General features: G+C 42.5%; 1 protein-coding gene across 6 annotated transcripts in view; it reads right to left on the reverse strand.

Moving 5' to 3' along the window:
* The window catches only part of ETV6 (ETS variant transcription factor 6), a 177,294-nt gene that overhangs the window by 19,004 nt on the left and 137,633 nt on the right, over positions 1-20,657 (reverse strand). For 3 of the 6 annotated variants that reach the window (XM_038371028.2, XM_038371020.2, XM_043515116.1), the window contains 2 exons: positions 15,746-15,883; positions 14,968-15,510 (listed from right to left, as the gene is read on the reverse strand). In XM_038371028.2, the coding sequence (XP_038226956.1) occupies positions 14,968-15,510; positions 15,746-15,883 (681 nt within the window). Of the gene's footprint in view, positions 1-12,118; positions 13,056-14,967; positions 15,511-15,745; positions 15,884-20,657 lie in introns of those variants that run through there. The other 3 variants (XM_043515125.1, XM_038371036.2, XM_043515129.1) reach the window with 2 other exon arrangements.

The raw sequence follows: 20,657 nt of genomic DNA on the forward strand, positions 1-20,657 counted from the left end.
CGTGACAGTATCGGGGATACTGTTCCTGACAGCTTGTAGTCCATCTTTGTGTGGAATGTTGGTGTAGAGGGCTTCTACATCCATAGCGGCTAGGATGGTGTTTTTAGGAAGATCACCAATGGACTGTAGTTTCCTCAGGAAGTCAGTGGTGTCTCGAAGATAGCTGGGAGTGCTGGTAACGAAGGGCCTGAGGAGGGAGTCTACATAGCCAGACAATCCTGCTCTCAGGGTGCCAATGCCTGAGATGATAGGGCGTCCAGGATTTCCAGGTTTATGGATCTTGGGTAGCAGATAGACTACCCCAGGTCGGGGTTCTAGGGGTGTGTCTGTGCGGATTTGTTCTTGTGCTTTTTCGGGGAGTTTCTTGAGCAAATGCTGTAGTTTCTTTTGGTAACTCTCAGTGGGATCAGAGGGTAATGGCTTGTAGAAAGTGGTGTTGGAGAGCTGCCTAGTAGCCTCTTGTTCATACTCCGACCTATTCATGATGACGACAGCACCTCCTTTGTCATCCTTTTTGATTATGATGTCAGAGTTGTTTCTGAGGCTGTGGATGGCACTGTGTTCTGCATGGCTGAGGTTATGGGGTAAGCGATGCTGCTTTTCCACAATTTCAGCTCGTGCATGTCGGCGGAAGCACTCTATGTAGAAATCCAGGCTGCTGTTTCGACCTTCAGGAGGAGTCCACCCAGAATCCTTCTTTTTGTAGTGTTGGTAGGAAGGTCTCTGTGGGTTAATATGTTGGTCAGAGGTGTGTTGGAAATATTCCTTGAGTCTGAGATGTCGAAAATAGGATTCTAGGTCACCACAGAACTGTATCATGTTTGTGAGGGTGGAGGGGCAAAAGGAGAAGCCCCAAGATAGGACAGATTCTTCTGCTGGGCTAAGAGTATAGTTGGATAGATTAACAATATTGCTGGGTGGGTTACGGGAACCATTGTTGTGGCCCCTTGTGGCATGTAGTAGTTTAGATAGCTTAGTGTCCTTTTTCTTTTGTAGAGAAGCAAAGTGTGTGTTGTAAATGGCTTGTCTAGTTTTTGTAAAGTCCAGCCACGAGGAAGTTTGTGTGGAAGGTTGGTTCTTTATGAGAGTATCCAGTTTTGAGAGCTCATTCTTAATCTTTCCCTGTTTGCTGTAGAGGATGTTGATCACGTGGTTCCGCAGTTTCTTTGAGAGTGTGTGGCACAAGCTGTCAGCATAGTCTGTGTGATATGTAGTTTGTAATGGATTTTTTACCTTCAGTCCTTTCAGTATGATGTCCATCTGTTTGCATTTGGAGAGGAAGATGATGTCTGTCTGTATCTGTACGAGTTTTTTCATGAAGTTGACAGATTTCCACTCTATACGGCTAAATTCAGTGCCTTGCATTATGACAGGTTTCAGAGTAGCAGCCGTGTTAGTCTGTATTCACAAAAAGAAAAGGAGTACTTGTGGCACCTTAGAGACTAACAAATTTATTAGAGCATAAGCTTTCGTGAGCTACAGCTCACTTCAAATTTGTTAGTCTCTAAGGTGCCACAAGTACTCCTTTTCTTTTTGCGAATACAGACTAACACGGCTGCTACTCTGAAACCTGCTCTGGTCTCTGTTGTTTGTCTTGCTGCAACAAAGGAATTCACATCCTAACAAGCACACTGAAGGCAAAGCACTTCATACAAGGCACAGTGCCCCACATCAAACAGGTATTTCCAGTATAGATGTCAGGTGCTCTTTCCTCCCCCTCTAAAACACTCATTTTAACTTAGTCCCTAAAGAAATCTCCCTCAGATCTCTCATGGCTTTTTGTCACCTCTTCTCATGGAAAAAAGGGCAGGCACTAAGAAAGAGTGGGATTCAATCCAAACCTGATGGAATATTCCTGGGCAAAATGAAAGTTCTCCCTTAAATGCTCAGTATGACCCAATCTTATTCAACATCAGGAAACCCTGAAAGTGGCTCAATAGCCAAATGTAGTACAGGAAAGGATTACAGGACAAAGACTCTTCAAGATTAAAAGAATCTCAGACTAGTGAGAAAGCGAGGGCAACTTCAATGTAAAAGAGAACCCTCCCAACAATGATCGTGCTTTTGACTGTACAGTGCAAAAAGCTCCAGTGTTTTACACTAGGGGCCCTATTTACCTCTCTCCAGTAGTAACCTGACCTGCAGATTCAAAACCATGGAAAATTCAGCTGGAGGGATTGCAACAGCACAAGGCACACACAGTCCCCCTCCACCAGAAAGCCTGGAGCTCTCTACAGAGTGAGCATAGCCAGGGCTGTGCTGATACACCTCATCCCCTGGAAGTCTCTCCTGAAAGAGAGGATGCAGTGCGGATGGAGTAAATTACATATACCCTCCCCTGGCAGAACCCTTGCGGAGAATGACAGTAGAAATACTCCCTGACTCTCAGCAGGGGGTTAATCCCCTCATGGGGCGCAACTGACTCCCACAACACAGAGGGGTACAACATGAAAGCTCTGGGGCCTTGGCCATATGCAGTTTAACTACAGGTAGGAATTGAAACCAATTTAGTTCAACTAGTGCAAACATTTTTATTCTGGTTTAAACCAAGTTTATTTCAATTTAGTTTAAATTTATTAAACCTAAGCCATTTCTAAGGCTATGTCTACACTACGGACTATACAGTGGCACAACTGTAACATTGCAGCTATGCCTCTGTAAGGTCTCCTATGTAGCTGCTCTATGATGGTGGCAGAGAGCTCTCTCCTGCTGGCATAATTCAACCACCCCCAGCTATGTTGGAGGGAGAGCGTCTCCCGTGGACATATCGCTGTCCACACTGGCGTGTTTGTCGGTGAAACTTATGTCGGTCAGGGGTGTTTGCAGACAAGAGTGCTAGTGTAGACAAAGCCTAAATCAAATAAGTGTGTCCACACAGCGGTGTTAACTACTGACAAGGCCTGAGTTACTGAAGTGAATCTAGCCCAGGAGTGCACAATGTCCAGTCTAGGGGGCTAGATCGCTGTGAGGTACTGAACGCTTCCTGTGAAGGGTTTGCCACCCAGTTGACTTCAATGGGGATTGAAGACACTTACAACCTACTTATCCCATCTGTCTAGCTATGGTATTTATGGAGTGCTAGTCACCATAGCACCTAGGCCCTGAAGCACAGTAGAATGAGAAATGCTGAAGACACAAAAATACTATTGCCTTCCAATATTATTGTTGCTTCTGGCTTCCAATCTCAGCAAAACAGGCCCATAATGTAATCTGTGGACCCTATAACTACAGGGTTAGGAGAAAGGCTGACCAGATGCAGGATGCTACTGCAGATGAAATCAAACAACAAGCAATTCCTATTCATTTGTCAAGTGACAAAAGCTGAACTGAAAAAAGACATTCAAACTGAAATAAGAGCATCGACACGGGGGTTATACTGATATAACTATATCCGTTTAAATTCACACACCCTAGGTTATACGGAAAAAAATTTCCAAGAAGACCTGGCCTTATGGCCTCATTCACATCACTCTGGCTGTGCAAAGGGGCCCTAGTGTATGTCTATACTTAAACTGTTACAATGACTCAGCTGCAGCTATGCCTCTGTAGTGCGTTAGTGTAGATGATACCTATGCCGATGGGAGAGGTTCTCCATCAGTGTAAGTAATCCACCTCCACGAGAGGTGGTAGCTAGGTCGATGAAACAATTCATCCATCAACCTAGTGCTGTATACACCGGGGATTAGGTCTGCATAGCTTTGTCTTTCAGGGGTATGGATTTTGTATATCCCTGACAGATGTAGCTATGCAGATGTAAGCTCTCAGTGTAGACCAGCCCTTACAGTGTGTGTAAATTATAGTGTAAAGGGTCCACAGTGTAAATGAGGCCAGGTCTACATGACGCACTTACTTTGGTATAACTGTTGCTCAGGGGTATGAAAAATCCACACCCCTAAGCGATGTAGTTAATCCGACCGTAATCCCCTGTGTAGACAGTGCTAACCCCAGAGAGCTACTCCCATTGACATAGCTACCACCTCTCGTGGAGGTAGAGTCATTAAGCCGACAAGAGATCTCCCATCGGCTTAGAGCACCTTCACCAGAAGTGCTACACCAGCGCAGCTGCATTGGTGAAAGTTTGTAGTGTAGACCTGCCCTCAGAATCAGGTTCTTAAGTCTATAATTGCAATTTTTTTTCTCAGTCACTTGTGTTTATTTTAGAGTTCTATACAGCACTAGCCGCATTTTGTACTTCCCACATGTTAAAATGATAGCCTGAAATTTAACACTTGATTAAATGAGCCTTTTATTTCACAAAGCTGCTGAATTAGCCAGTGCTTCTTGATAAGCCTGAAGAGCCAGCTCTATATATCCTACCTTCTTTGATTCTGTTTTCATGAGCACCTTGATTAAATTTACTCCATGAACTTCTTGTTCTTTTGCTGCTTTTGCTGATTGACAGTCAGGATGGAGCATATGAAGAGGTTAATTAAGCATGTAACATCATCCATTAAATTTCTCTGGATCATGGCAAGTATTTAAACAAGACCAATGATCTTTTCATTGGATGGCACAGTTGAAGGGAAAGAATCACAGGCCACGTCCTTGATAAAAGTGATCCAGCTGCAGTGGTGTTAGCAACATTAGGAGTCTGGTTGGCATTGTTTTCACTGCTAAAAAGGGGGTATTTTTTACTTGAGGGTAACTAACACATGCGAGGTATCTTGAGGTTAAAAACAAAGTGAAGATAAGGCACTTCAGTTTTAGGTGAGGTAATTTTAATGAGGTTAACTATGGATGGGACATAAGGCTGTTAACCTCACAATTTACCTCACAGTAAAACTGCAGTGTCTGATCTTCACTATGTTTTTACCTCAGGAGAGCTCAGGAAAGTTAATTACCCCTGTGGTAAAAAACAATATACCTCTTTTGGCAGTGAAGACAAAGTCTTAGTGTAAACACTAGCTGCTGACACCATTCTCAGTACTGGGCCGTCTAACCCTGCTGGGAGGAAATCTAATCAACACAGTGCTGAAAATTGTGTTGACAGCCAAAGCCCTGCGTGCAGTCAGGCTTCCACATTGCTACACTGGTACAACTGTAAGTAGTTTTTTCAAAGATGTCCCTCATGTAGATAAGGGTACAGATTGCAGAGTCAAATCTGAATAGCTTGAGCTGTCAACATTTCTCTCTTGCAAAGAAGGGAAGATCAGTCAGTTGCAGCTTGCAAGACAGTTCACTCTCTAGCATCTCAGTTTGCACAATGATGTTAACACTTTAACTTGCTCAGCAGCAAGGTGAGCGGGAGAGGGGAGGAGCAGCAATCATATCTGACAGCTAAGCACATAATTGAATGGAGAGTCTGAAGGCTTGTCTTCACAGGGAAACTGACTAGAATAGTTATTCCAGCATAACTTTCCTGCAATATCTCCCTGCATGGACACTATTGCAAAATAACAGTGACTGGTATTTCATTCAGAAAGCAGAGTAATTATTCCAGAATAAAATCACTTTCATTCCAGAACAGTGTCCACACAAGGGAGTTATTCTGGAATAGTTATGTCAATTGGTCTGCCCCATGTAGACAAGTCATTACTGAAAGGGGAGCTGAAAGGCTTTATTTCTGCTGTGACCTGAGCCCATGATTCTGAGTTTTTGCTGCACCAGCGGACAGCCATACAATCACTGAAAGTTCTGTTTCTGTTATAGGGCATTGTTGTCCTTGGTCATCCTTGGTCATCATTTTACTTCCAGGTGCCTCAGTTTCTCCAGTTTGTAAATTGAGGGTAATAATGAAAGGGTATTATGAGGCTTGATTCATTATTATTTGTAAAATGCTTGGAGTCCTTGGATGCAAGGCACTACAGAAACACTGAATTCAAATTAGGCTTCATCTGCATTTAAAAACAAGTGTGGTTGGGGACCTGGTCATAGACATAGAGAGGTTTAAAGGATGCTTTCATTTTGTGGTATGGTGTAGCCGGACCACTCTACCTACTGTGTGACTCTGGGAAAGTCACTACACCCGTCTTGTGTTTCTATTGCCCAGCCAACTAAGGGCTTGTCCACACACAAAAGTTGTACTGTTAAAACTCGACCAATATAATTAAAACAGTACAATCCTGCTAGTGTAGAAGCACTTACACCAGTATAAAGCTGCTAATACTAGGGGCAGGTGTACACTACAGCCGGGAACAATGAGATTGATCCACCAGCGGTCGATTAGCGGGTCTAGTAAAGACCCGCCAAATCGACTGCAGATTGCTCTCCAGTCGACCCCTGTACTCTACCCCCGACCAGAAGAGTAAGGTAAGTTGGCGGGAGAGTTTCTCCCATCAACCCCCCACAGTGTAGACCCCACAGTAACTTGACCTAAGGTACATCAACTCCAGCTACATTATTCACGTAGCTGGAGTTGCGTAGCATAGGTCGACATACCGCGGTAGCGTAGAATAAGCTCTATGAGGCTATGTCCTGTACAGAAAGGGGAATGAGCTCTACTGGTATAAGGCACTTTTGTACCAGTATGACTGTGTCCACGCTAGGGGTGTTGTACCAGTTAACTAGTTAAGTAAAAAAATCAGCCCCTAATTGACATATTTAGACTGGTACAAAATATGTGTGTAAATGAGGCCTAAGAGAGAAAACAGAGACTTCCTGAACCCAAGTCTTGGCAGGTAAGTTAAAGAAGAACTGATTACCAACTCTTTTCTTTTTGAAATGTGTTTTCTGCAATGTTTAAGCCTACACTGATCTGGGATCTTGATCAGTTTAATTTCTTTTTCTCATTTTTTTAAAATAAGCTTTTCAGTTCATCATAAAAGTTAAAAAATCAACATTTATGGGTTTACAGCTCAAATCTTAAACTCAAACTTTCTTAAAAGATATACAGTGAATTGGTGTTTGTTTATTTTTTAAAATTACTGTTTATAAACCCCCTTAGAGGAATATAAAGGGATAGGAAACCCAGAAATCAGTTCCTTACTGAACTTCCAGGTGAAATTCATCCTTTTGCAGAGGACTAGCACATGGTTTATGCACATCTTAAGTTCTGTTTTGTAGGCTTAAGTGGAATATGAGTCGTGCATAGCCCATGCGCTGGTCTTCTGCACTGAACTAAATTTCCCCCTCAGCAAGCACACAGGTTGGTTAGTGAAGGTGCCTTCCATCAACTCTGTGAGATAAGCATTATCCTCAATTTACAGATGAGGAAACTGAGGCAGAGATTACAAATCACAGCTGGGAGTAGAACCCACTCTCATGGCTTTGGCAAAATATCGATCCTGGCAGCTATTATAAAAGAATTACTACACTATTCAGTTGCAGTGATCTAACACACTGCTGTGGTGAAAGACGTGCCTCTCAGTAGCTTACACATAACACTGCTTGTCCTCAGACTCCTGGAAAGGGAGAAACACACTAGTCAGTCCATGAAATTAAATAGAGCCCAGTTGCTAAGGTAACCTGGTCGATAAGCACTGCATGCCAATAGTGTACATCTACACAGCATTTTGGACCAAACGGGAGCAGGTCTCCCTGCCTGGATAGACAAACTTGTGCTAGCAGGGCTCATACCAGTGCTCTAAAAATAACTTTGTAGACAACGCTTTGAAGTTGCAGCTTGGACGCTGAAGCCCACCCCACTCAGAGCTTGAGTATTAATACACAGATTGGTTTGGAGCTTCTAAACTATCTGCACAAATTGATGTATCTCTCTTGCTGTATACGGTCAGGCAGCCTTCAACAGTCCAGAGTTAATCATGAAGTTCCCCTGGTGCCCAAAGCTACAGCAAATTGTTGGGTCCACGCTGATGGTCTAAAAACATCTAATGATAGGTTCATAGATTCATAGATACTAAGGTCAGAAGGGACCATTCTGATCATCTAGTCCGACCTCCTGCACAGCGCAGGCCACAGAATCTCACCCACCCACTCCTATGAAAAACCTCACCTATGTCTGAGCTATTGAAGTCCTTAAATCATAGTTTAAAGACTTCAAGGAGCAGAGAAGCCTCCCTCAAGTCACCCATGCCCCATGCTACAGAGGAAGGTGAAAAACCTCCAGAGCCTCTCCAATCTGCCCTGGAGGAAAATTCCTTCCCGACCCCAAATATGGCAATCAGCTAAACCCTGAGCATATGGGCAAGATTCACCAGCCAGATACTACAGAAAATTCTTTCCTGGGTAACTCAGATCCCATCCATCTAATATCCCATCTCAGGGGATTAGTCCTATTTACCCTGAATATTTAAAGATCAATTACTTACCAAAATCCCATTATCCCATCATACCATCTCCTCCATAAACTTATCAAGTAGAATCTTAAAACCAGATAGATCTTTGCCCCCACTGCTTCCCTTGGAAGGCTATTCCAAAACTTCACTCCTCTGATGGTTAAAAACCTTCGTCTGATTTCAAGTCTAAACTTCCTGGTGGCCAGTTTATACCCATTTGTTCTTGTGTCCACATTGGTGCTGATCTTAAATAATTCCTCTCCCTCTCCTGTATTTATCCCTCTGATATATTTATAGAGAGCAATCATATCTCCCCTCAACCTTCTTTTAGTTAGGCTAAACAAGCCAAGCTCCTTAAGTCTCCTTTCATAAGACAAGTTTTCCATTCCTCGGATCATCCTAGTAGCCCTTCTCTGTTCCTGCTCCAGTTTGAATTCATCCTTTTTAAACATGGGAGACCAGAACTGCACACAGTATTCTAGGGAAGGTCTCACCAGTGCCTTGTATAATGGTACTAAAACCTCCTTATCCCTACTGGAAATGCCTCTCCTGATGCATCCCAAAACCGCATTAGCTTTTTTCACAGCCATATCACATTGGCAGCTCATAGTCATCCTATGATCAACCAATACTCCAAGGTCCTTCTCCTTGTCCTTTACTTCTAATTGATGCGTCCCCAACTTATAACTAAAATTCTTGTTATTAATCCCTAAATGCATAACCTTACACTTCTCACTATTAAATTTCATCCTATTACTATTACTCCAGTTTAGAAGGTCATCCAGATCCTTCTGTATAATATCCTGATCCTTCTCTGAATTGGCAATACCTCCCAGCTTTGTATCATCTGCAAACTTTATTAGCACACTCCCACTTTTTGTGCCAAGGTCAGTAATAAAAAGATTAAATAAGATTGGTCCCAAAACCGATCCCTGAGAAACTCCACTGGTAACCTCCCTCCAACCTGACAGTTCGCCTTTCAGTAGGACCCGTTGCAGTCTCCCCTTTAATCAATTCCTTATCCACCTTTTGATGTTCATATTGATCCCCATCTTCTCCAATTTAACTAATAATTCCCCATGTGGCACGGTATCAAATGCCTTACTGAAATCTAGGTAAATTAGATCCACTGCATTTCCTTTATCTAAAAAATCTGTTACTGTTACTTTTTCAAAAAAGGAGATTAGGTTGGTTTGGCACGATCTACCTTTTGGAAAACCATGTTGTATTTTGTCCCATTTACCATTGACTTCAATGTCCTTAACTAATTTCTCCTTCAAAATTTTTTCCAGGACCTTGCATACTACAGATGTCAAACTAACTGGCCTGTAGTTACCCGGATCACTTTTTTTTCCTTTCTTAAAAATAGGAACTATATTAGCAATTCTCCAATCATTCGGTACTACTCCTGAGTTTACAGATTCATTAAAAATTCTTGTTAATGGGCTTGCAATTTCAGGTGCCAATTCCTTTAATATTCTTGGATGAAGATTATCTGGGCCCCCCGATTTAGTCCCATTAAGCTGTTTGAGTTTCGCTTCTACCTAGGATATGGTAATATCCTACCTCCATATCCTCATTCCCATTTGTCATGCTACCATTATCCCTAAGATCCTCTTTAGCCTTATTAAAGACTGTGGCAAAGTATTTGTTTAGATATTGGGCCATGCCTAGATTATCTTTAACCTCCACTCCATCCTCAGGGTTTAGCGGCCCCACTTCTTCTTTCTTAGTTTTCTTCTTATTTATATGGCTATAGAACCTTTTACTATTGGTTTTAATTCCCTTTGCAAGGTCCAACTCTACTTGACTTTTAGCCTGTCTCACTTTATCCCTACATGTTCTGACCTCAATTAGGTAGCTTTCCTTGCTGATCCCTCCCATCTTCCACTCCCTGTATGCTTTCTGCTTCTTCTTAATCACCTCTCTAAGATGCTTGCTCATCCAGCTTGGTCTACAACTCCTTCCTATGAATTTTTTCCCCTTTCTTGGGATACAGGCTTCCGATAGCTTCTGCAGTTTTGATTTAAAGTAATCCCAGGCCTCCTCTACCTTTAGATCCATAAGTTCTTCAGTCCAATCCACTTCCCTAATTAATTTCCTTAATTTTTGAAAGTCAGCCCTTTTGAAATCAAAAACTCTTGTTGCAGATTTATTTTTGTTAATCCTTCCATTTAGCTTGAACTGAATTAGTTCATGATCACTTGAGCCAAGATTGTCCCCTACAACCATTTCTTCTATGAGGTCCTCGCTATTCACCAAAATTAAATCTAAAATGGCATCCCCTCTAGTCGGTTCAGCAACTACTTGATGAAGGAATCCATCAGCTATCGCATCTAGGAAAATCTGAGCCCTATTATTATTACTAGCACTGGTTCTCCAGTCTATATCTGGGAAGTTAAAGTCTCCCATGATCATGCAGTTTCCATTAGTATTTACTTTATTTAAAACATTAAAAAGGGTTCTATCCATATCCAAATTAGATCCCGGAGGTCTATAGCACACCCCAAGCACTATCGTAGGAGAGGTTATAAGACTGCTTCCTGATACCCTCCATCACACACCCCCTCTCACAGAAATGATACTTCCTAATTCTCAGTTATACTACAGAGGAGCTGTGGAAAAACTATGGTAAAGGGATGTCATCACCTCCTTTCAAAATTTCAAGCCCAGAAGTAAGGGTGAACTTCATGTGGTGGGGTCTGTGCTATGGATTAATTAACTAACTTCTCTTCCTTGAAGAGCTGCTATAGCAAAACACAGCCACTCCCCAAAACAACAACATTGGGAGCTCATGGACTGCTCAAAGGTACTCTGCAGTGACTCAAGGCTCCCCAAAGGGGTTCGGGAGCGGCAATGGACATTTATACAGGTAATAGGCACATCCACATGAACCATGAGGGATGTTTCAGGGCATAAGCCAACCTCTAATTGACCCTGTGGGCCAATTATTACACAATTTATATTGCAAGATTTCTCACATCTTCCTCTTAAGTGTCTGATTCTAGCCACACATAGACCATTGGCAGATGCAGAGAGTTGATGCTGTGCACTAATTTAGTAGGTCCTGGGGGTAAAATCTTGGTGTTGATGTTAATAACACAAGTCCCATTGACTTCAAGAGTTCCAGGATTTTACCCTGCAGTGGCCCATGCTCCCATCATAGATATTATGTCTCCCATAGGCACAACAACAAATAACTGTGTGTAAGTTTTTCCTTTTTTTGGGGAGGAGGGGGTGTTAAATTTTAAATGAGGAGGGTTTAAGGCCAAATTCTGCTCAGATTCCCACCTTTTCCAACCTCATAGTAGTGGGAGGGTGTAAGCCAGGATAGAATTTGGCTTTTGATATTTTAAAATTTAAATATGTTTCTATTTTAGGGATGACATTTTTTTAGAGAGGTCTCTATTCTGACAGACTCATTTGCAAACTCCCAGCCGCCACTTGTGGGCACAGAGCATGCTCACACCTGCACAGACGTTTTTTCTGCACTAGCACCTACACACAGGGATAATGGATTCTTCCACCTTTGCATACAGGGACACAATGATCACCTGCAAAATCCATTTCTCCAGGCAAAAATGCCATGTTTGCCTAGACAGTCACCCTGGGTCAACTCTACCCCTTCTGATTCTGTTTGCCCTTTTTTTATGTTATGCAGTGATAAGGCCCTTATCTATTTGTGAACAGTTGAGAAGACTCTCCTTTGTTCACTAACCTATTCACAACACTAAGGATTTAGGATGGCTTTCTGGAGTATTTTTAGTTCCTCTGCGTTGCTGTGGGGAGTATATACTGGGAAGGCAATGTTGTCTAGTGGATAAGGCATTGCATTGGGACTCATGGTTCTATTCCCAGCTTTGCTACTAAGCCTGCTGGGTGGCCTTGGGTAAGTCACTCCACCTTTCTTTGCCTCAGTTTCCTCATAGAAAGGTGCTCAGATACTATAGTGATGAGCGTAGTAAAAAAACCTATATAGAATTGAGTAGATATCAACCTCCTCTGTAAAGTGCTTTGCAATCTAATGAAGAAAAGTGCCATATAAAAGTTAGGTGATATTATTATTAAAATTCTCAAGGTTCTTTTGTTAAGTCAAAGCAGCATATCTCTCAACATACCAAGCACCTAACCTGACACTAGTAGTATTATGAAGAGAGGGAAACTCCAACCGTTAAGGGGTTAATCTTGACGTAAGGGGTTAATCGTGACATAGAAACAGATTGCGTTCAAAATTAAACGACTTTATGCCAAGTACTCTAGACAGGTAGAAGGAGCACATTATTACGAGAACATTTTCCTGCTGGGGCCCAGTGATGCTCTCATTAAAGTTAATAGTGAAATTTACTTCCTTTGACTTCCATAGGCATAACCTCAGGCCATTTGTGCTTTTGCACTGAGTAGTATCTGGCTGTGGTGAACAGGAATTCAGAAGTATTCACTGTAAAGAGCTTGTGAGCCCTGCAGTGGCCCTCCCTGTGTTTCAGAAACTATCCAAACTCTGCCAGAGCATCACAGGATATACATAGCTAGGCCTTGCATGTTGTATATAATCATAAACATGGTTATTTGGACTTCATTGTACCCAGGTAGTTCCTTTATTGGGTAAAGAGCAAAATACACAACACCAATGCGACGATTGTTGCAATGCCCAATATGCTTTCTTTTGGAGATATCACACCCATTACAGAACCTATATGAGACTGGAGTTGGCTAACTGTAGTATGGGGAATTTTGTTTTATTTTAAAATATTACAGAGTTTTCTAAAGTTTTACTGTATCTTATTTTAGAACTTAAACTATTTTAGAGAATGCACATTATTTAAACAAACAAACCCAACCCAAACCTTAAGATTTCCCTCACCCCATTGCACAGCCTGAAGTCTCCAGGAAGGTAGAGTGCTAAGATAAGGTCCCCAGCAGAGTGCCTGCTCTGACATTACACCAAGTGTACCTGTCAACTTGCTACAGGCCATATGTGAGACCCAATATATGATGACACCCAAAAGAAGAGATATAAGAAAGTCATTCAGGCCGGAAACTTAAAATACGGTGGGATTCATTCCTGTAATGTAAATGACTCTACAACTTCTCTTTCAACAGGGTGAGAGTCTATGATCTGCATTATGTACTAAATTAGATGATCATAATGGTACCTTTTGACCTTAAAATTAAATGATTCCTTGTTTTTGAGGTAAATAATTATTAACAATAAAAGTGAAGAGGCCCCCTGTTCTGTTGCAAGGAACTTTAGGACTGAGTGAGGCCTTAAAATGAGGGACAACTTGGAGGTCTGATACCAAATACAAGCCTGTGCCCCTGACTGGGCCTAGACATTGCAAATCTGACATTTATTTTCTGAAGTAAGTTTTATGTTAGCATAAATGTGTGGAATGTCCTCTTCACTTGGTTATTTGGGGCATTCAGCATATATTTCTAAAGCGGTTGGATTTCCCCCCACCCTGATCTATTTACAGTTCTCTTTTACGCACAAAAAACATTTTCTGTAACCTCAGTTTCCTGATTCAGCAGATGTGATGTCAATTATTTACGATAACAAAAGTGAGACAATGCCTGAGGTTTGTGTGGGATGGAGGTAAATTTGAATCTGTAAAAAGGGACAGTGCTAGTAATGAGGTACAGCAGAGAGGCCTACAAAGTAGCTCTCTCTGAGGAGAGCCAGAGTGACCATCTCCCAAGATTGGGCCTGATCCTACAACACGCTCAGCACTCCCTAGATGATGCACAGTGCCTTCAATTCCCACTCAAGTCACCTTCCAGAAGTTCTTCAGTATTTTGCAGGATCAAACCCCATTGTGAGTGGGACAATCTTGACCATCTCTTCTATGTTCCACAAGCAATATTCCTTAAAAATTTTGCGCACGAAAATGGTAGCCTTCCCAAGAGGCTCCTAGGAAACAGCTGGATGTCTAGTGGAGTACTGTCTTGGAGGGGAATGACAGGGGGTGGTTCTGTTTATACTAGCTTAATCTATTGCATTGATTATTGTTTTTATTGCCAGGTAAGTAAATCTTGGGTTAAGTGTCACAGAGGCTGCTGATTGCTCCTTTTGGTCAGATAATAGAGCGGTGCCAATTGTAGAATTTGGAGATGAACGTTCCTCCCTTACCCACCTCCCCCATAATGAAGGTATTACGTCAGTAATTATGAGCCATTCTGAGGTTTTTACTGGTCAGTAAATGTCTGGCAAAAGGAATTAAGGGTCTGAGACAAAACCAAAGGCTCTTAAAGTGCTGTCCAGTCATTGATGAACTTGTGGAAATTGCAGAATGGGTCATTAATATTATCATAAAACCTTTTATTTCAGACATTCTAACTTTGCTGCACTGCTGATGGGGCTTTCCCCTCCCTGGGCCAATTTAGAATATTTGTTTCTCACCGCTCAGAGGCCCATTAACTACTCCAGTAGGGCAAGCTCTATTTCAAAGAGTTTAATCTTAAAACTAACTGGGAGTGGGCAGAGCTGGGGACTGGGAGGCAGGACTCCAGCATTCTAATCCTAGTTCTGCCACTGATTACTTGCTATGTGACCTTGAGCAAGTGATTCTGCACCTCTGCTTACCTATCTGTGTAACTGGTTTCAGTAATACTTCCCAGCCTCTACAATGGAAGTTGTGAAGCTTACAAGCTGCCTGTCTCCTTCTGTAATATTATAAAAGCCCAAAGGAAGCTCAAAAGGTTCTTCCTAATGATATTACATGGTTCATTAGATTAGTGCATGGCAGATGCTAAATGAAGACCATGGGTTTGTACATGACTGGAGAATATTACTTACCTGCTATCCTTCCAATTGGCATTGCATGCTCCTCAGGAGGGGAGACAGACACCATTATGTGGTTCATGTATGCTAACTCTTCCCGGTGGGACAAATTGATAGGCTTTACCTCCCTGTGTAGCCCATCCTCAGACAAACGTGATGGTTTGAATTCTACAGAGTGCCTGGGGTTTAGTATCAAAGGGTGCATGATGGGGCTGGGCATCAGCTGGATGACCCTGGTGTTCTCTTGGCGGGGGCTGGCAGGCTTCTGAAGTACTTCAGGAGGAGGCGGGCAGTGGTTGTTCTCTATAGGAGACACTGAGAGAGGGTAGGGCTCTTGATGGTTGTTCTCTTGGTGATGCCTTGGTGGGACCCTATCAGCTGGTGACAGGCGGCGGATAGTGTTGTCCAATGGGGACTTCAGCGACCGCTGCTCAGGGTCTGGTGACGGCCGGTGATTGGTGGTGATAGGCGATCTAGAACGATGCAACAGTTCAATGGTGGGGGGGTTGTGATGGACTGTTTCTGCTGATGGTCTTGAAGGTCTCTGGACAAAGTTGTCTAGGGAGAAAAGATGAAAACCATAGATCATGATGAACATGACAGAACCACAGGACCTAACTCAAGACTCAATGGCTTTCTGGAAAATATGCTCTAACACAAGTTACTGGGCTCAATACAGGGGTAACGGAGTGAAATTTAATGGCCTGTGATATACAGGAGGTCATACTAGATAGACTACACCTCTGTGAATCTACAAACTCATTGACACATTTTAACATAGTCTTCATTATACCTGAGAGGGAGGGAGTGTTGTCTATGAGAGTAGGAAATTGGTGGTTAGGACATCTCTGTTCTATTACCAACTCTCCAAAGAGTTTCCTGTGTGACCTTGGACAAGTGGTCTGTATTCCCAGAACCTCAGTCCCATCACCTTTAAAAAGAATTACAATTATTGTTTGAAAAGCATTTTAAGATCCCTTGATGAAAGGTGCTAAAAAGTACAAGTTGTTATTATTCATTTCCCTTTGTGCTACCTTCAAAACTGAACATAAATTTGTCCTAAGCTAACATAACCTGGCTTTCCTACAATAATTTAATAGTGTGAGCGTCAAAGCCACGTAGGTGGGAAGCACTCCGTCAATAGTAGGAAATCAGAGAGGGTGACAAGAGAAACTTCATACATGGCAGCTTAATGGGGGACGTGTCTTTGTTAGGCCTAACAGCTTTGTTGCTGTGCATATGTTACAAAGACCTGGATGCATGTTTTGTCTTTCCTGTTGCTCTGCCTGCAGACCCTGTAACTGAAAATTGAAGACCAGAGCCAGCAGCAGAGTGGCTCAAGACATGGGACGAGTACCGGATACATTATTCAGAGAGTTGTAGAAATCAGAGATGGGGGGAAAAAAACCCTGTTAGATCACCTTGTGAATATCACAGCCTAACACTTCACGGGCAGGAAGTTTTGCCTGATAGCCTAAATTTCACCCCATCACCACTTATAAACCCTCTGGAAGTGTCTCCACCAAGATTTTTCTCTTGTTAGATCGTTCCAGATGAAAACCTTTTAGAGTGTCTGATACTGGAAAAAACAGTATGGTCTTTTTGGATGGGCCTTTTGACATTAGCAGTGTCCCTTTAAATTAAGGAGAGCTCAGAAAGCATGGATTTAGAATATCATCTGCAAGGGTTGTTAACATCCACAAACCAAAACATTTGCTTCAATTAATAGAAAATAAACTGATTTTGGCTGATTAAGGCCACAGTTTTCTGAGTAGAAAGCTACCAACAGAGAACAAACAAAGTGGGTAAGGTAATATCTTTTACTGGACCAGCTTCTGTTGGTGAGCTTTCAAGCTTACACAGCTTGTCTCTCTCACCAACAGAAGTTGGTCCAATAAAAGTTATTACCTCACTCACCTTGTCTCTCTAATATCCTGGGACCAACACAGCTACAGCTGCCCTGCATACAACAGAGAGCAAAGGCTAACAGGTTTTTATCTAGAAAAACAAAGCTCAAATTTCAGCCCTGTTTGCCAATAGCCTCAGGTGATAAGAGCAGGAAACTGTTAGGCACATGTCAACAATCAAAACCTGTAAATGTGACTGTCTTATTTGTTCACTCATTCACTCTGCTCCTTTAAGAAGGCTTGTTCTCCTTGCTCTCTCCTGTCAAGGGAGCACTGCCCTTTGAAGCCCCTATTTAGCCAGAAAGGAATCTATGGCGTCCTTGCCTACCCTGGAATCCACACAAGCTGCAGTAGAGGGATCAGCACCGACCCATGCAAAAGCCTAACCATAGTATTGCTGGGAAGATGCAAATCCAGTCAGCACTGACTCAGTGACCTTAAACTGACTTCTCTGCCCCCTGAAATGGGCACCTACATGATTTGCCAGCAGCCATCAGTTTCCTTGTGAAGGCCTAGGAGGAAGCTATGCCTGCCTGGAGTTTAGTTATGATTCACACACCTGAGGTCATAAACAAGAAAAATGTATTTGTGTAGCTAGTTAGGTTAGTAACAACGAAATGACAGGAGGAAATGAAACTTAAAGATCTAGGCTATGCTCTGGATGAAAAACAAAGTTTAATAATGCGGCTTCAAAATGGGTTTAAAGTACATTGTGGCCAAAGATAGCTTTGAGTTTGGCCAATTGATATGGAAAGGACCACATTGCTCAAACATTGCTCAAAAACCACAGCCTGGTCTATGATCCTGTCTAGTGACTGCAGTTTAAACTTAAGGAAGAATGTTCAGTGAGCATAGATGGGACCTAACATTCATTAACCATAACCCAAGGAAACCCCATTTAATTACAACTGCTTCTTCCATACCTGGTCCATGTCATATACAGTGCCCTGTTTTCTACGGGCTGCCCAATTAAACCGCCACATATTCATTCAAATGCATTATGCTCATTCTTGGCCTATATGAGCAAGATGCTTGAGACATGAGAGAGCAATAGGGACATTGCATTGAGTTTATTCTGATGTCTAGTAGCAATGCCTCTGTATGGGAACTGAGTCTGTATACTGAGCTGGAGCGGGACTGAACTCAGCCCATGAGCAGAAAGAAATGCCTGACGCTGCTGTCTACTGAAATCTCTGGTGGAAAAATTATGCAACATTGACGGGCTCCAGAGAGGGATACCTTCATCCCTCTCCTTCACCAGGGGACAGGATGTTGCAATAAGGATCCTTCAGTGAAGAGCAATGGATCTCAGAGGATTCCCTCTCAACTCCTCTATCAAACCTAGCAGGACCAGAAAAGGATCACTTTGAATTAAATTGCCTTCTTTATCCTCTTAATTTGGAAACTGATACAGTTAAAATACACTGATGGTCAGATTCGGATGTCCTTACTGAATAAGGTACTTTACTCTGCGAGCACATCCACTGTAATGAATGAAACCAAATGGCGTAAGGTGCTTCTCACTGTGTGTAAGAGAATCAGAATCTGGCCCTAATAAATTAAACATCCCTGTGCATGCACTGCACCAGCTCGTGCCAGAAAGAACACGTGAACACATTTGTCTGTGTTGGAATGCACCCTCAGGCCACCCTTTCCATGTAGCTTTTTAAAAGTGAACTGAATGCTGTGGAAAGTTGCTGGCCTATCTGATTCCTGTAGGGATGGGTGGGTGGAAAGTTGCTGGACTGACAGTCCTGGTGACAGTCCTGGTGACTGAAACCATCTGTTTATCTACAGAACAAGTGCAGGCAGCAACAGTGCAAGCTTTCTCCACAACATCCCAAGTCATTCAATGCTGATTCAGAGGGACCACTAGAGATGAGGGGCTAATTCAGTCTCCATGGCTCATTCGGCCCTTAGCATCTCCACAAAAGACTGCCAAAAGGGGTTTCCAAACCAATACCGGTTGTGGTGGCATTTTTTAAAGAGATATGAACACTGGCACACCGGGAATGGAACAAACTGGGAACTGACCATTAAACTCACTTTGCATAGGCTGTAAAGAGCCATGAGTCTGTAGCACTTTTGGCTACTACTGATTTTGGATGGATTGGTTTCAAAACAGATGTTAAAATGATGGTGATCGTTAGGAGCAACTCCAGACTCAGGTGGACAGTTAAATAGAGAGAGGGAGATTGCAGAGGGAAAGAGAATGGGAGAGACCTCATCAGGGAGGGATACAAAAATCAATTTGATATCTGCAAAACTAGCCTTAAAGAAAATCAAGTTTGAGGAAGGTAACATGCCAAGGACCCTACTGGCCCCTCTCCATTGGTCATTGTGAGTTAAGCTGGGGTGAATACCCAATAGAGAACACAGCACAATAAAAAAAAGAGAGTACATGCAGGAAGGCAGCAAAGTGTTATATTTAGCTGGGCAAGTTCCTCAAGCAGCGACATGAGACAACGAAGAGGGCACAGCAAGAGAGTCAAAGTATGCTCATTATCTGCCTGTGAATGTTTGGCGTAAAGAGCTTCTCTCACTGCCCAGAGTATGTGTCTGGGAGTCCATAATTAAAACAAAATGCTCTTCCATTTGTATCAAAATAAAAATAACAAAATGAAGCTAATTGTAGTGGTTGGAAATGAGTATGAAGAAAGGAACAAGTGTCACAGCACTGTGTGCTCTAAGGACCAAGTAAAATAGGGCTACAAATCGCCTTAAGAGAGAGGACTTAAAGGAAGCAATCAGATTTGGTTAGCAAGTGATACAAGTGAATGCCTAGTCAAACAACACTGTGAAATCTTCTGTAGCTCAGGATTGAAACAGGTGCTCACTAGCTCAGGGTCATCATTCTGATCTACCATTCCCTTCTTTGGCTAGTTGGGATGTTTAGGCAGCTGTAAGGGCTATTAGTGTTTCCATTAGAACCTGGCTGATACTGGACATATAAAGATGGTTAGTTTTCTTGTAGATACTGAGGCACTTTGGGTCTTATTCCTGCTTCCATAGAAGTCAATGGGAGTTGGCCTTTACGATTAATGGGACTTATGTACAGTGATCAAGTGGAAAAGTGATCCCACTGATGACAGAGTTGTGCAGTAAAGGACACTAGGTGTGGGAACCATTCTACTAGACCGTTAAATCTATAGCCTTTAAATCATTGGATGGGCTTTAAATCATAACTATACTCTTCTTATACCTGTGCCTTAGCTACCCCAGCCCAAGAGATTTTGCCCAAAGGAACTGAGTGCTAAAGTACAAAATGTTCAAACCTACACACATTTCACAAAGGGTTCACCTGGCCCATTCCCAGTTTTCCATTAAAAAAACAACAAACCCTTGTGTGTGAATACAGGGCTCATGAAAGTGAGAGATTAATAACAGCCTCTGCCTAAAGCCAGGTATACTGGGCAGGAACTTTGTAAATTTCCTTCATTAAGCTCTGCCAGTGCAACCTACTCCTGACTTGCATCACCTTCTTGTTATTCTAGTCCTGACATTCTCATACAGCTTTGCCAATGCCCCTCAGCCCTGCACTACAGTGCCTTCTGTTATATCAGTCCTGGGCTCCCCACAGAGCTCTGCCAATGCCTCTTAATCCTGCCCTGCATCATATCTCATCTGAATGTTGCCAAATTGTGCACTTCTAGGATAAGCGGGGACTAGGGTGAAATCCAAACTGTTTTTTATTTGTGATTGAGGATGGGAGATAGAGAGAACAGCTAGTTGAAAATTTTCTGTCAAAACTTTTTTGGGATGGAAAATTGGGTTTTCAACTAAACACAAATTTTCCTG

Source organism: Dermochelys coriacea, chromosome 1 (assembly GCF_009764565.3).
Source record: "Dermochelys coriacea isolate rDerCor1 chromosome 1, rDerCor1.pri.v4, whole genome shotgun sequence".
Lineage (NCBI taxonomy): Eukaryota > Metazoa > Chordata > Testudines > Dermochelyidae > Dermochelys > Dermochelys coriacea.